This window comes from Camelus dromedarius, chromosome 1 (assembly GCF_036321535.1).
Source record: "Camelus dromedarius isolate mCamDro1 chromosome 1, mCamDro1.pat, whole genome shotgun sequence".
Taxonomy (NCBI): domain Eukaryota; kingdom Metazoa; phylum Chordata; class Mammalia; order Artiodactyla; family Camelidae; genus Camelus; species Camelus dromedarius.
Window position 1 is genome coordinate 53,990,387 of NC_087436.1, and position 16,816 is coordinate 54,007,202.

A 16,816-nucleotide genomic window follows, 5' to 3' on the forward strand; every position below is an offset into this window, starting at 1 on the left:
TTATTTTATATTTAATGTCAACTGTACGTTGATGAATATCAAATGACAGAAGAAATACTTACCAGACCCCATGAGAGCACAGATCAGGACCATGGAATTGTATTTGATTTCAGGAGCACTTCTCTCATCTGCTAGCAGTCTGTGTAAAATCTGTACAAGTTTGGCACTTTCTAGATCCTTCTCAGCAGTGCCTGGAACATGAAACAATTAAAGTATCAGTTACATCCACTGTGTATGAACCTGATACAATCTGGCTAAATACTGCTTCCCTTTCTAGAAGCTGACCATGTGAAACCTTCCAAAAGGGACTGATAATAATAATGACGTAGATAAAGAGTATTAAATTCAGGCCTTGTTAAAAGGGTAGATAGATCTAAATTTCAATAGACATTTCAGGAGATTGGGCTTCAAATTCAATATTAAAATATTCCTTTAAATATGAGGCAATTAACCTCTATTACGAAAACTGTTAAACATACAAAAGAAGAAGAAGATGATATGATACACTTTGTCACCATCTTCAAAAATTATCATGGCCAATCTTGTTTCCTCTGTCTCTAGTCTTATCCATCTACTCTCACCCATCCCAAATTATTTTGGAGCAAATCCTACAAATCACATAATTTCCCCCATGTGTATTTTAGTATGTATCTTTGAGATAAGGTCTCTGCAATTCCCATCAAAATCCCAATAGGATTTTCTATAGAAAACAGGCATGTACTACAATTTATATGGAAAGCCACTGGCCCTAGAAAAGGTAAAAAAAAAAAAAAAAGATCTTGATAAAGAAGAATAAAGTGGGAGGAATTCCTCTACAAGGTATGAAGGCTCACTGGACAGCTACAGTTAACAAGACGGTGCCAAACAGGTGGAGAGACAGGTAGGCTCATAGGTCAAAGGAACTGAAAGAAGACCCGACAAACAGACCCTCTACAGACTTTAGACAGAGGTACAACATCAGATCAGTGGAGGAAAGACAGCCTTTTCAATGAATGGTGCTGGAGCAATTATATAACCATAGACAAAACACAAAAAAACGATGCCTGACCTAAACCTCACATCTTATATAGATATTAACTCAAAAAGGATCACAGACTTAAATGTAAAATATAAGACTATAAGCCTTTTAGAATTCTCAAAACTCAATAGTTAAAAAAAAATGGAAAATGGGCAAAAGACATAAATAGGCATTCACCAAGGAATATATACAGATGGCAAATAAGTATATGAAAAAATGTTCAACATCATTAGCCATTAGAAAAATGGAAATTAAAATGAGGTATCACTACATAGCTATGAGAATGGCTAAAATTTTAAAAAATAGTGACAATACTAAATATTGGTGAAGATACAGAGAAAACGAGATCACTTATACAGCACTGGTGGGAATGAAAAATGCTACAGCCGTTCTGTAAAACAGTTTGTCAGTTTCCTAAAAGATCAAACATGCAGTTACCATACCATCGAGAAGTTATCTTGTAACTCCTAGGCATTCTTTAGAGAAATGAAAATTTATGTTTACACAAAATCCTATACATGAATGTTCACTGCAGCTTTATTTTTAAGTCCCAAAGTGGAATCAGCCCAGATGTCCTTCAATAAGTGGAAGGTTAAACTAACTGCAGTACATACATATCACAAAATACTATTCAGAAAGGAGAAGGAGTGAACAATTGATACATAAAACAAATCAGTAACTCTTTAGGAAATTATTCTGAGGAAAAGAAGCCAATTCAAAAAGGTCAAATACTGTATAATATTTTTGAAATGAAAACATTTTAGAAATGAAGGGCAGATTGGTAGTTTCCAGGGATTAGAAACAAGGAAGGGGGAGGTGGATGAGTGTGGTTGTAAGTGGAGGATCCTTGTGGTATTAGAACTATTCAGATATACCTCCACGGGTGATAAAACTATGAACTTTTAAACACATATGAGTACAAGTATAACTCGGCAAGTCTGTCTGAATAAGATAGGTAAATTGTATTAGTGGTTGAGATGTTACACATATGTTTTGTAAAATATTACCATTGGGAAAAGCTGGGCAGAGTGTATAAAGGATCTTTCTATATTATTTTTTATAACTGTATGTGAATCTACAATTAATAAAAATATATAAGGACTCAAAATACTGCTCTAATATTTTCATCATACACAAAATTTATAATTCCTTAATCATATCCAACAGCTGGTAAGGATGCAAGTTGGAGAAGTATGATTTTCAAAGTGCACTATACATTAAAAAGGTAGTATGGCCTTATTTTTAAATCTTAGGCTCAAGGAGCCTAGGAAACATGAGGTAACAACAACAAATGTGATTATGTATTGTCAGTTCCATGGTAAGGTGACCAGACCCAGGCAAATACTCAGCTATCAGGAAGCCTGTTTAGGAGACACTAGTTATGAAGGGCATAAAACCAGATTTCCCCTAGGATGGGAGGCCAAGGATGTTCTGAAATTGCTTTATCACTTTAAGCCATTTAAAAAAATCAAGCCCTGAACCCAATTTGGTATTCAATGTTCTCACCAACTCTCACCTCTTCATCACAGCTCCCCCCACTTAAAGGTGTCTGGACTTCAGGACCGACATCCATAATCTCCCCAAACCATGAGATAAATCACCGAGTAGGCCAAGACTCGGACTGACCTCTGCAGCATCTCTAACCTGAATCAGTGACCAAAGTCACATACATTTTCTTGAAGTCTTTTATCTTTAAAATTCAAGAAAATTTTAAATCCTACTTATTTTTTTTTAAAGTGTAAGTTGTTTAAAAATTTATAACCCTTTAAGAGGACAAAAATTCATATCTCTCATACCTGAAATCTGAGAGTGACAGAGTAAATCTGACAGTGGAGGAAAATATACCTTGTTTATCTTTTGGCTCCTGGGGATAAGAGTTGGTGGGTCCACTTGCCCCAGTGCGAAGATTATGCACATAAATCACCAATGGGAATTGAGGTGATCAGTTAGCAGTATTTACCCAAATGGCTCTGAACTGAATAGGACACGCCTAAGTCTATAGTCCTCTTCTGTGTAAGGCAGCCTGAGGCCTTTCCACAGGCTATGGGACTCTGATTGTCCCCAGCTGACTGTATCAGAGGTTGGTTCCTGAGACAAAGTTCCTACCCATAAGCTAAGATGCCTATAAGCTAGCTTATCCTGAAGAATTCTGACCAACAGAGATGCTACTGATAGAGAGAAAAGGACTGAATCATTCAGACTTTGCTTTGGGGGAATTCTGAATGTAAAGTATACAGAAGAGTGACATAGAAGGTGAGAATTTAGAATGAAGGCAATGCTATGAAGCAACAGAAACCACAGTGACAGGGAGGAGGATATGAGCAAAAGAAAGAATGAGTAGTAGATACGGCAGCAAAGGTCTGGGTGTCTGGAAGGGCAGCAAACTCTAAACTTGATTTTGTATTCTATGTATTTTTTTATTTCTCCATGAGGCCTTCTGAAAATGTTTTCTGTATTTCCTAAGTGCCTATAATTTGAGATAACATTTAAAAGAGTCAAACTAACCTTAAAAAAAAAAGGAGTCAAACTAACCTTAAAGTACTGCCCTAAAAATATTACCTAAAGAACCACCAAAAGGGACAGCTGTGGTGATGCTCTGTAGAATATGATTTTCCATATACTCAGATACGGGTACAGACACACTGGCAAAATGCATACAGTCAAGGTTCTGTCTGACCTCTGTTCCACTCCTGTGCTTCCTTTCATCCAAAATAAAAATAGGAAAAAACAAGTCTGTCACTGGGGTACTTACCCAATTCTAAAGCTGCTATTAGTGCCAAAGCAACAAGGGCTTCATTCTGCATTATTACATGTTCACTAGTTGCCATGGTAACTAGATGCTTGACGCCACCACTTTGTACAATGGTTTTAATTACATCCTACAATAAATATCACAGAATAATAAACTTTAATTTTAAAACATAAAGAAACTGCATTACAATCAGTCAATTCACTGTTGAGTGGTTTTCTGACAGTGTCCCCTATGAATCATTACATTTAGCCATAATTTTTTTCTTCACAGAAGAAAAGGAAAAAGCTTTTAGCTTTAAATAAATCCATCAAAAGGTGACAACTTTTAAATTACCTAGGTGAAAAAGACCACCGCAGTTCATATCAAGGAACAGAGTCCCAGAAGCTTCCAAAGTCAAAGAAATAAAGTGACATTGCCCCAAATGTTGACTTACCACAAGATCAACAAGAGACTAAGTCTTGAAATAATTTAAAAAGTTCTTTTCTTTTTCACATTTGTAATATAACACCAGGTAGGTGTTCTCCAGATGCACTAGGTGAAGTTATTTATTTATTTATTTATTTATTTATTTACTTACTTACTTACTTACTTACTTACTTACTTACTTACTTACTTACGTAGCTTTTAAAAACCATTGTTGGATCTGACAAAACTAGATTACATACAAAGGGACTTGAGCAGAACTTAAAATTCTGTCTCCCTCATTTTTCATGGTGCCTACGGTTCTGCCCTCTCCAACTGCAAAGGGAGCACTGGGCTCCAGACTCAAAAAATCCCAGCACCACCACTTTGAGCAAATTACTGAAGCTCTCTGCCTCTCAAAGAATTCACCTATAATAATGAGATAATGTAAGTGTATATCTCATAGGGTTTTGTTAAAATTACAATGTTACTACATGAAAAGCACAAAGGCTAGATTTTTTTTAAATGATCACTTTTTTTCTAGTACTCAGTTTTGTCTTCATCTCACTTCATCTAGTACTCGTTGTTGCCTTAAAACTCTTGGGCTAAATATGATTTAGTAGAAACTCTCAATTATAGAATATTTTAAAAGTAACTTTATTACTTTTCACTATTTTTAGTAACCTGAAGTAACCACTGGAATATTTTAAGTAGCCTGTCCCAGTTAGCTTCAATGATACAAAACTAACTGTAATTAGAAATATTTTTCAAATTAATTTGTTAAAATATTTGAAAAAGGAGTTCTTTTCTCCTTCTACCTTATGTAAATTTTTAAGAAAACTATTTATAGACAGTATCTTTGTTTTGAGCCCAGACTTGTTTAGTGATTAAACATTCTAAATCAATAGAGTCCAAGTAGTGAGTTTTTTGGTAGCTGTGTTATAGCGTCTAATGTCTTTTCCCACCCACTTCTTCTAGAAAGTGAGAAACCATGTTTCAAAGCCTTTCTTAGTGAAAAGGAAGCCTCCCAATCCAGGCAACCCTCCGTATCTGTGGGTTCTGTATCTGCGGTTCTGAATCCATGGATTCAGCCAACCACGTACCAAAAATGTTTGGGGAAAAGATAACTCCCATAAAATTCCAAAAAGCAAAACCTGAATTTGTTGTGTGCTGGCAACTTTTTAGTATTTACATTGTATTTACAAATATTTACATCGTATTTACAACTATTTACATCGTATTTACATTGTATTAGGTAATTTAGAGATGACAAAGTATATGGGAGGATGTGCACATATAAAGGACTTGAGCATCCACAGATTTTGGTACCTGAAGGTGTGTCTAGGAACCAATTCCTCTCAGATACCAAGGGACAGCTATATACTGCGTACTCAGAGGCAGCTTATTTGAAACTGATATATAATTCTTAAAATTAGTAAAGAATTTTATAAAAATCACAAAGATTTTTGAGTCAAGAAGACCACAAAAGATTCACAAGATACATATGCAGTCACCTAGGAAGGTTCCTGGACTATCATTTCATCCTCCCGTTTGTGATTCACCCTAAAAAGTCCACTGTACTAGAAAGAAGGGAAAGGAATAAATGAAGAAAATCTGTACACCAGAAGTGAATACCACTACTACCCTTCAATCCAAGCATAGCTTTTTCCCACCTCATTTTTCTGGAAGAGATACCTGAGTATTTCCCTTTAAAATGTCTGCCCCTGCTCCTCCTACTTCAGTAAATGCTTACTGAGTAGCTTATGGCGTCACTCTGCCTGATAGAATGGAGGATAAAAAGTAAATGCAGCCTTGTACTTGTGACATATGACAAAAGAGGATTATTACTATTGGTAGCTACCCTTTATGGAGCAACACCTACACCCAGGACACTGTACTGGGTAGCTTACAGACAACAGCTCATTTTCACCCTAGATAGTATCTCCAGTTTATAGATGAGGAAACTGAAGTTCAGATTGTTATATAATTTGCCTCAAGTCAGACAGTGATTAAATAGTGAAAAGCCAAGATTCAAATCCAGACAGCCTGACCACCAGGTCCTCATTTTTAACCATTTGTGGTCTATGCAAAAGTATATGTACTGAATTCATTATAGTGCCAAGCAGAGGCAGTCATTTAATGTGATTTCAAGAGGCTCTATGAATGTATTTTAAAGTTATGCTTTTAACTTCAAGACAAAAAATAGCACCACTCCATAGAACAAGAAGATTCATCTGGAGAATTACAAATAACTTTAACCAATACACTTCCAAAATTAATCCAGAGATTATTTTAACCTCTCTGAAACCATTTCATTTATAATAAGTAAATATATTTTATTTCATAATCCTATTTTTCAAGAAGTTTTTCTATAGAAGGCTAAATTTCAGTACATATATAACCAAGGCAAATTATCTATGTTAACAGTCTCACATATTTATCATTTATGGTCAATTTGCTCTTAATTGTTGAGATAAATCCAGCTAAAGACTTTGTTGAAAACATCAATTACAATGGAATGTTTTGAGATAGGCTTGAATTTGAGATAATTTATAAGATTATAGGCTCATGTAGCTCCCGAATCACCTATCAAAACCTTTCTTTCTCAACAATCTATCATCAAAGCTCTCAGTCCAGGGTTTAAATAAATATTTGTTGGACGAATAAGCAAATGACTAAATACATTTGTTTAAGTATTTTTAGCTTGATAACTGATGAAGAATGTTTTACTCTTAAAGGTTAAGGAAAAGTACCCTGCTTTGACAGGAGGGAATTTTTATATTCATGGTGTAGAGGCAAACTATGTTTCTCAAGCTAGCTGCTTAGGAGCCCTAGCTGAGGACATGCTTTCAAGGCAAGATGTGAGTTTACCTATTGGCATAAGCAAGGAATACATTCTATATGGCCAAGATGCCTAAGCCAGGGTGAAACTGTGAATCAGTGCAAACTTCTGGAGTGCTGTACTCTAAGACAGATATCAGGGTGACTTTAAAAGGAGTAGAATCTTCAAAGTTTAAGAACAACACAAGGAGAGAGCCATGATTCACAACAGTTGGTTAAGGATCTACAGGAATGCAACAAATTTTACCTAATGTTTAATTACTTTTTAAAAGCTTATTCCATAGCATTTTCCAAAGTATTTCCAGTGGAATGTTAATAGGTGTCTCTTGCAAAAAAGACCCACAGTGAAACAGTTTGTGAATCAGTGAACAAATTAAAAGAAGAATTCCAAAGGCAAGTTAAGGGAATGTGCTATTTCCCTAACTAACCTGACCATAAAATCCTTTTTCTTTGTCGAACATTTCTTGGAGTTATTATTTGATGAAACATATTTTGAGAACTGCTGCTTGAAAGGAATCGCTGATTCCTTTCATGTTTGTTAAATTTAAAAATAATTTAATAATTCTAATCCAGAGGTCACACAAAGAACATACGTTGTATTCTTTTCATTGAAGCCTATGAATCAAAGTTCCAATTGCCTCTTAGCAGCAGTATAATCTCAATTGTAGTAAAGATATGTAAAGGAAAAAAACAGTCGATTTGGTACTGAATTGTAAAAAAGTTATAATGCAACTATAAATTTGAAACCCTATATTATTTCCAATTATTTTTTTATTACACATACTCATACCAACACCCACATCCCTACAAAGGTACCATCTAGTATTTCTCATGTTTTTTTCAAAAACCTTACATAGTTGATAGATGCTTAATGGGTACTTAAAAGTTTTTGACAGGGAGAAAATAAGAGATTAGATGAGGCAAAGGGAAACCTGTGATAAATGAAACTCACAAAAAAATCTCAAAACCCTCAGATCTCAATTTAATATTATAGCATTTGAATAGTTTTGGTTCTAAGACATGGTTGTTTAAGATGCTGGGATGCATCTAGCTACGGACACATTTTTGTGTCCACTAATGGTTTGGTTATATAATTGTTAGTTGATACTGAACTGATTTTATGAATTAATCAACTCTTCATTGGACTCACTGGCCTAACTACCACATGTAACAGAAATTTATCTTAGGGTTCCAAATCAGATGCCAAAACACGACTCCTGTTGTAATACAGTTAATAGAATATACTGCTGTCAGTAAAAATGTACAAACCTTTAGGCTACTCTGAGTGAAATAAGTAATAGGAAAGCCCTAATGAACAGCTGCTTTGCTCCACGGAAAGACGCCAAGAGATAACTTCTGATGGGGAGGAACATTCCTGTGGCCAGTCAGCTGGAATAGCTATTATGGTGAAGTCAATTATTTGTATGAAGGAGATTTACACAAGTCAAGGAATACCCTTATTTTTAAGCTTTTTCTCTTGCCATCTTCTTTTAATTTGTTCCATAAATAAATGAAAATAGCTCGTGGATTTTTAGTTCTAAACTGTCGTTCGTCTCACATACAATCAGTTGTAAACAAGTGAAATGGTCAAAAGGCTCACTTCAAAAATGAGATTATAAAAAATAAAAGGTATCTAACTTGGATACTAAATCAGCTGCTGAACTGTTGGCCTGAGTTCCCACCACTGTGACCTTTAAAACAGTTCATTTTTTCATTCATTTCTTCCTTTCCTCTACAAAAATTTACAGGTGATTTACCACATACCAGACACATACCAGGCTGAACCCTGACAAGAGAATGGATTTCATCCAACTTTATGAGTTTGGGGCATCATCTACCACCCAGATATCATTTAATTTCTGAGTATCCGTGGCTTGCTGGGTCAGAGCGTGGCACACGGAAGATGCCTGACACAGATGCTGGTAGTGGTGGAGAACAACAGCACCCTCCACTGACTGAGTGCTCACTGTGTCCGGCGGCAGCTGAGCGCTCTGTCTATGTGATCTCATCGAATCATCCTCACAGCACTTTCATGTGGGTGTCATCCCAATTTTTATAGGTGAAGATACTGAGAAGTGAATACATTTGACCAAGTAAATTGCAGAGATATAACCTGAACTCATCTCTGCTTTGATTCCAAAGCGTTCCTCTTATCTATTATGGAGTAGAACTAAATTTTAAAAAGTTCAATCTTCAATTATTTTTTTCAGAATTGTGGATTACTGTATTTACACATGAATACATAAAAAAGGCAAGCTTATGATACAGGTCTATGATACTGGGTTTCCGAAAAGGCCACTGCAATGTTTGATGGTGAACGGTTTCCTCTAGGACTTACTTTTGATTTACTGTGTCGTATGAGGGCAGAGAGCAGTCTGTTTGACTCCCCCATCACACCAGCATGATCTTTGGCTTCACACCATTCCACCAAACGCTCCACTAATTTAACATTCTTTCCCAGTTGTTCAGCAGCTTCTGCTATAGAAAAGAAGGCAAACCACAAAGGAATGAATCACTGCTAGGCGATCAACTGAAATAACTGGTGGAAAATTACATGTCTAAAAAACATAACAATTTTATTAAAGCGAGAACTGCAAATATTCTGTTTCTGATGAACTATTGGGCTTTTTCTATCAAGCTGTGGACTTTCATACAAAATACAAAAACAAACAACTTTGTACTTGTTTGGTTCTGCCTGGCAGTCCATTAGTACTCTGGCAAACTATAATGAAGAGTTTTTATAAGGACTCTAAGGAATCAATAAAGAGAAAGGTTTAGAATTCAGAAAGAAGTAAATAAATATAACTAATTTCCAAGGAGTGATTTTCATTACTGTTGCTGTAAACAGAAAAAATGATCTCCCTGTTTGCAAAACAAATTTTACACAATTTTGACTATTACTGTATTGAATGAAACTTGATAATTTTGAAGACAGGCTGAAAATGGGTATGGAAAAAAATGCTAAAACATAAAAGCCCCTCAAGAACTGCTAATAAATCAACCTAAAACCAAATTATATATACTGATAAAGAGAGATGCAATATAATTTCCATTTAAAGTCAATTATAACAAGTATGGAAATTAATGAACTGGGTTCCAAAACCAATCCCTATTGCCTTTTATTTGCTACTTACCTTCTTTTTTTAAAAAAACATTCGACAAAGGAGGCAAGAATATACAATGGAATAAAGACAGTCTCTTTAGTAAATGGTGTTGGGAAAACTGGACAGCAGCATGTAAATCAATGAAGCTAGAACACTCCCTTACACCATACACAAAAATAAACTCAAAATGGATCAAAGCCTTAAACATAAGACAAGATACAATAAACCTCCTAGGGGAAAATATAGGCAAAACATTATCTGACATACATCTCAAAAATGTTCTCCTAGGACAGTCTACCCAAGCAATAGAAACAAAAGCAAGAATAAACAAGTGGGACCTAATTAAACTTACAAGCTTCTGCACAGCAAAGGAAACCATAAGTAAAACAAAATGACAACCTATGGAATGGGAGAAAATTTTTTCAAATGATGAAACCAATAAAGGCTTGATCTCCAGAACATATAAGCAGCTCATACAACATAAGAAAAAAAACAAACAATCCAATCCAAAAATGGGCAGAAGACCTAAACAAGCAATTCTCCAAGGAAGACATATAAATGATCAGTAGGCACATGAAAAAAATGCTTATTATCACTAATTATCAGAGAAATGCAAATCAAAACTACAATGAGGTATCACCTCACACCAGTCAGAATGGCCATCACTCAAAAGTCCACAAATGACAAATGCTGAAGAGGCTGTGGAGAAAAGGGAACCCTTCTACACTGCTGGTGGGAATGCAGTTTGGTGCAGCCACTGTGGAAAACAGTATGGAGATTCCTCAAAAGACTAGGAATAGACTTACCATATAACCCAGTAATGCCGCTCCTGGGCATATATCCAGAAGGAACCCTACTTCAAAAAGACACCTGCACTCCAATGTTCATAGCAGCACTATTTACAATAGCCAAAACATGGAAACAGCCTAAATGTCCATCAACAGACAACTGGATAAAGAAGAGGTGGTATATTTATACTATGGAATACTATTCAGCCATAAAGATAACAACATAACACCATTTGCAGCAACATGGATGTCCCTGGACAATGTCATTCTAAGTGAAGTAAGCCAGAAAGAGAAAGAAAAATACCATATGAGATCACTCATATGTGGAATCTAAAAAGAAAAGAAAAAAAAAAAAAAGAAAAGAACATAAATACAAAACAGAAACAGACTCATAGACATAGAATACAAACTTGTGGTTGCCAAGGGAGCAGGGGGTGGGAAGGGACAGACTGGGATTTTAGAACTTGTAGATACTGACAGGCATATGCAGAACAGATAAACAAGATTATACTGTATAGCACAGGGACATATATATAAGATCTTGTAGTAGCTCACAGCACAAAAAAAAATGTGACAATAAATATATGTATGTTCATGTATAACTGAAAAATTGTGCTCTCCACTGGAATTTGACACATTTTAAAATGACTATAACTCAATAAAAAAAAGTTTAAAAAATTGGGGGAGGGGTAATTAGGTTTAATTAATTAGTTAATTAAATGGAGGTACCGGGGACTGAACCCAGGACCTCATGCATATTAAGCATGCACTCTACCACTGAGCTATACCTGAACCCCAGCTACTTATCTTTATGATTACATAATTCTGAAAGCTGAAAACAAATCCTTTTTCAACTAGAGGCACATTAAAACTATTATACCGAAAATGCACCTTGGGAAAGCATTTCATTTACCTTGTGCATCTATTAACATTCTCAGTGTTCCCAGAAGTTTGAACTGAACCGGCGGCATTTCAGATTTAAGGAATTTCAAAACTGCCTCTGTGACTCCAGCTGATAACATCTTTGCTTTATTTACAACTGGAGAGAGAGAGAAAGACTGTGGTTAAAATGGTATTAGCATTCTAATACAATTGATATAATATATAATTATATTGATATAATCATTCAATTTAATAACACATTTACTGAATGTCGTATTATCATCAAGGCCTAATGTTGTATTTTTCTATTTAAAAACCAATCTTGTTACTTTTCTGTAAATTTTAAGAATGGGATTGGGGTGGGAGGACCAGGGGTAAGTATCCTGTTTGTCTACAGGAGCACAACATACAAAATTACACTTACTGGCTTTTAAATCTAATCATAAAACAAGTAAGGAAATCTGACAATGTTGCCTTCTTATTTACAAAAAGCACAATTCCTCAACTTAAATAAACTTTTTTTACCTCTGTCCTTGACCCAACTGTGTTAACAGATACTATAGATGTTAATAAATAATACTAATCTGCTACATGAACCAAACTCATTTCCTATAGATTTCATTTTCATATAGTATACACTATTTCACCTAATCAGAAATTTATCTTTAGAAAGTAGAACAATGAATAGTTTTAACTATATCCTGTGTTATTCCCCATGATGATATGATTGAAAAGCCTTGTAATCCAAAAGGACACATTGGGGCTATTTTAAAACAGTGTACGTCTGCTGGTGGGGGAAAAAAAATCTTTAAAAGTCATTCTTTAGGGGACTGTGTTAACTGATACCATTATCCTACCTCAACTGAAGATGCTTAAAAAAGCTTAAATATACAATATGATGAAAATCTAGGCATTCACAAAAGGTAATAAAAGATTTGAATGATCTGAACAAAGATTATGCCTGTATAGTCTCAGAAAATTTATTTAACAAAAGATCTCCATTATTTAACAAAAGATCTCCATCTGATTCTTCTTTTCTTGTTCAGGGCAGGTCCACAAACATAAAGTAAATAACTTCCCAGAACAACAGATTTTTTTCTTACATAGCTGCCTCCCATTCTTAACTCTTACCTGGAATGGCTAGGTTCCTGAGGGCACTTAGTGCTGCATGCTGTACAGTTACGTTTCCATCTTCTACATGTCTGTCCAGTAAATCCATAAGTTTTTCTACAATTCCATTGTCTACCATATGGATACAATTTCCATCTGAACAACAACAACAAAAAATACTTTTTTCCCTCTTTACAAATCTCTCTATATATTTTTTAATATGGATGCCTGCCCATTAACTACATTAGGGAAATAAAATGAATTCTATCTCTTTCTCCCGTCAGATTTATAGATTTGTTTTGTTTGTTTACTGAGTAAGAAGTCTGATTATAAGATTCTTAATACAGATAACATTTTTTTAAAAATCTGAAAATTGGCCAAAAACGTCTCTAGCTGAGATCCTGATAATATATCAGAAGATAAGTAAGTAGAAACCACATGCTTAACACATCCTGCAACGGTTTCCATTTATAGTGAAGTGTGCCAGCGTTCTGCCAACGTTACAGTGACAGTACTCTACATTTTGTTATCATGGCTGATATTTAAGTTGTTTTTTAAAGACAGAATTTTTTAAACATTTATAAAACAGAGAGATTATTATAATGAACTACTATTTACCTTACATTTAGCTTCAATAATTATCAATATTTTGCCAGTCTTTATTTCATCATTGAGGGGTTAATGATGGTCCCCAAAAGGAAGGAAGGAATAATGGAATAACATGCTTTAACAACAGTTCATATTCAAATAAAATCAAATAAAAACCAAAAACAACCCATATTTCCTAGACACAGTGTTAAGTTTCTAGAATGAATAGCAGAAGTGTCAGACTTAAGTAATATACATGGAGGCCTGGTGACTCTGAAATATTATTTAAGTAAATATGTGGTCCTAAATCAGAGGATAACCCACACTTAAATTTTGTAGGCATAAAAGTATAAATTGAGGCACAGTAACGGTACAAAGACTACTCAGATTATTAAATCCAAAATAAAATCATCAAGCAAAAGAGCATATCCTCCCAGATCAGATGTATGTTAGAATGAGACCCAAGTTTACTAATCTCTGAAGATAGAGCACTCAGAAGGCCTGAATTCATGATCACTGTTCATGACCTTTAAACTATCAGAACTTAGTTGAACTGCATTAAGTAAGTAATTTGTGTGGAAAGTTACTAAAAGTACTCCAGATTACTGAAAAATCAAGCTAGCAGCACACACAAATACTATGTACACTTCTGAACTGTTCCAGGTTACAGCAAAGCAAAAATTAAAAATATAGAATGTCTGATTTAATAAGGTTGAACTGATATGCTTACCATTTCTGGCAAAATTTGCAATTGCCAGTGCTCCAGCAAGCTGTAGCTGGTGGTTGTTTGATGGAATCCAAGACAGTACCTTTTGAAACACATTACCTTTTCCTCCTTCAAATAATTTCTGCATGGATTCATCTGGAGGTAAATGAAACAGATATAAGGAAAATCATTAGGGGTAACACATCCATATTCCTAACTGAAGATCCACTTGGGAAATTACATACTGTATAATCTATAATTCATAGAGGGAAAAGTAATTACTCTTTTTATAATAAACTTTTAGAAGAGACTGGACAAAAGAGTTTAGTCTAAGCCCCAAGTAGCCATCTAGCTAGCTTATAGTCCTTTGGTGCCAAAGTCCTCTTCTATATGACAACTCTTTAAATATTGGAAGATTTACTCTTTTCCAGGTTCATTATCCCTAGTTCTCTTCCTGATGTGTTTAAGACTTCAAAATCATCACATCAACGGGATTAAATGTCATAGTAAAATGAGAAAATGCCTAATACCGTATTTATAAAAGAGACAATAAGTTAAAAAAAAATCTGACAACTATGTTCTTTGGTCAGCATAAATTACAACTCACCTCCAAGAAGTAATAAAACCATTAGATCTGAAGCTGTTTTGAGCTCAGCAATATCTTCTTCTTTGTCACTATCCACTTTCTGCTGAACAATCTCTAGTAGACATTCTACCAGGCCTGCTTCAACTAGCTGTAGTTTAATAGCATCTAAAGAAGGTGAATAAAATAAACAGAATTTGAGATGAAACAGGAGTTTTAGTATAAACAAATGATTCATAGTGAAGAATTATAAAACACCAAGAAAGTGCATGATTTAGATAATACACCTTTGAAGATTTGAGTTTCAAAAGGAAATATCTGACACTGCAGCTTAAATACACAAAGCTTTACTTCATTTTTCCATTTGAAATTATGTCACCTTTCACAATGTCTGGCAGCACCTAAACAAACTGATTCTCAGCTCTGAAGGCGAGTAACATCACTCTGATGTTTTTCTAGATAGTACCCTTATGTTTAAAAAACAATATATAAAATATCTGAAACTGTTTAAAATAAAACACACATACCTGTTACATAAAGTTAAAATATATCCAGTTAACAGAGTTTACAAAGTTATAGAAACTTGTTGAATATAAAGTTGCTGAAAAGAGCTTTGAGTAAATTTCAAAGTATATCACAAGTATGTACATTCATATTTGCATGAATGTTATTTTTTAAGGGCAGTTAATTAATCTGTAACTTTCTGAAACTGAAAAGTCATGTCTTAAAAAAGGGCTTCAGTTTTTCATTAATTTGAAGCTTTCTTTGGTGATGGGTACATGGTGGTTCATTATACTATTATTCTTTCTACATCTGAACAGGTTTTAAAATTCCCATAATAAATGTTGAAAGAAAAAATAACTTCCAAGTTTTCTGATGGATAACTAAGGAATTTTAAAGACAGAATTTAAACCCCAATTACATTTAAAAACATTATCTTCATAGCAAACTCTACTCGTCTATCAAATCAATATTGTTTACACTTCAATATCTTAAATATTCTTTCATTATAGAACTTACTTCATTGCAGATTTTATATTCACATCTGTATCTGTCTCCCCCATTACAGCAAATATTCTACCTCATTCACTTTTGTATTTTAATCTAAATTGGCCTACTTAAATGTTTTGGGTGTATTTGATACTGCTTAAGATAAATGCTGATCAACTGACCTTAAAAAATTTCTGTGTAGCCAATGTATTTCTAATTTAAATTTTATTTTTAAGCTGGATTTTATTTTAGTCTTTGGTTTCCCTAAGCTGTATATGCACACATCTACAGCAATGACAATTTAGGCTTGTTATCTCATTCCTGAGACTTTTTCTTTCGGACAATTTTAATGTGTAAAAATTCAGCTTTTTTTTCTATCACCAGGACTACTGATCTTCTTTAGAATATTAATTCAGAATACACAGAATATTCAACCTGGAATATTTTTTTAAAAGGTACACTTGCACTCTGCCATGCTGAAAGTAGGGCGTTTCCTTGGTTACAGAATGATAGAACTAGAAATGTGTGGCGACTAGAATTGAAAGCCATGATGAAACAGCTTTAAAAATACAAAAAACCTTGAATTATACAAATCCCAATTTAAATGTTGGAATCACTCTCCATTGCATATAAGGAAAACCAAGGATGATATGCTAAGGATAGTTCAGAAACAAAGTTTTACAGGTATCATTCAATCCACTGCACAGTTATAAAACAGAAGTGAAGGTGGTGAAGGTGAAAACAGAAATAAAAAAATAAAAACCCTGTTATTATAAAATACTGCAAGGAAGGTTACAGGTCATTCTCTGGCATAAAATTGACTCAAGGTCACAATAAAAATTTCCCATTTGGCCAAATCGCCAAATGAGATGAAAAATAAATTTCTCCCTAAAGAATAAGATCCAAGGCATTTAGAAAATTTAAATGTGTCAAAATTAAAGTTTACAGATCTCTCCTCTCACACTTGGACTATAATCACACATATTTGTGGGAGGCTTAAATTGCCATATTAAAAAGGATTAGCAAGGCAGACAGCCCAGCACACATTTATC

General features: G+C 34.4%; 1 protein-coding gene and 1 non-coding gene across 10 annotated transcripts in view; both read right to left on the reverse strand.

The window, feature by feature from the left end:
- RAP1GDS1 (Rap1 GTPase-GDP dissociation stimulator 1) overlaps positions 1–16,816 on the reverse strand; it is a 129,444-nt gene that overhangs the window by 10,133 nt on the left and 102,495 nt on the right. For 8 of the 9 annotated variants that reach the window (XM_064484681.1, XM_064484670.1, XM_064484665.1 and 5 more), the window contains 7 exons: positions 14,799–14,942; positions 14,216–14,347; positions 12,919–13,053; positions 11,819–11,944; positions 9,352–9,491; positions 3,771–3,897; positions 63–191 (listed from right to left, as the gene is read on the reverse strand). In XM_064484681.1, coding sequence (XP_064340751.1) covers positions 63–191; positions 3,771–3,897; positions 9,352–9,491; positions 11,819–11,944; positions 12,919–13,053; positions 14,216–14,347; positions 14,799–14,942 — 933 coding nt within the window. The remainder of the gene's footprint in view (positions 1–62; positions 192–3,770; positions 3,898–9,351; positions 9,492–11,818; positions 11,945–12,918; positions 13,054–14,215; positions 14,348–14,798; positions 14,943–16,816) is intronic. The other variant, XM_064484673.1, reaches the window with a different exon arrangement.
- On the reverse strand, positions 11,626–11,702 carry TRNAI-AAU (transfer RNA isoleucine (anticodon AAU)). The gene has a single exon. It is a non-coding gene; the product is annotated as a tRNA-Ile (tRNA).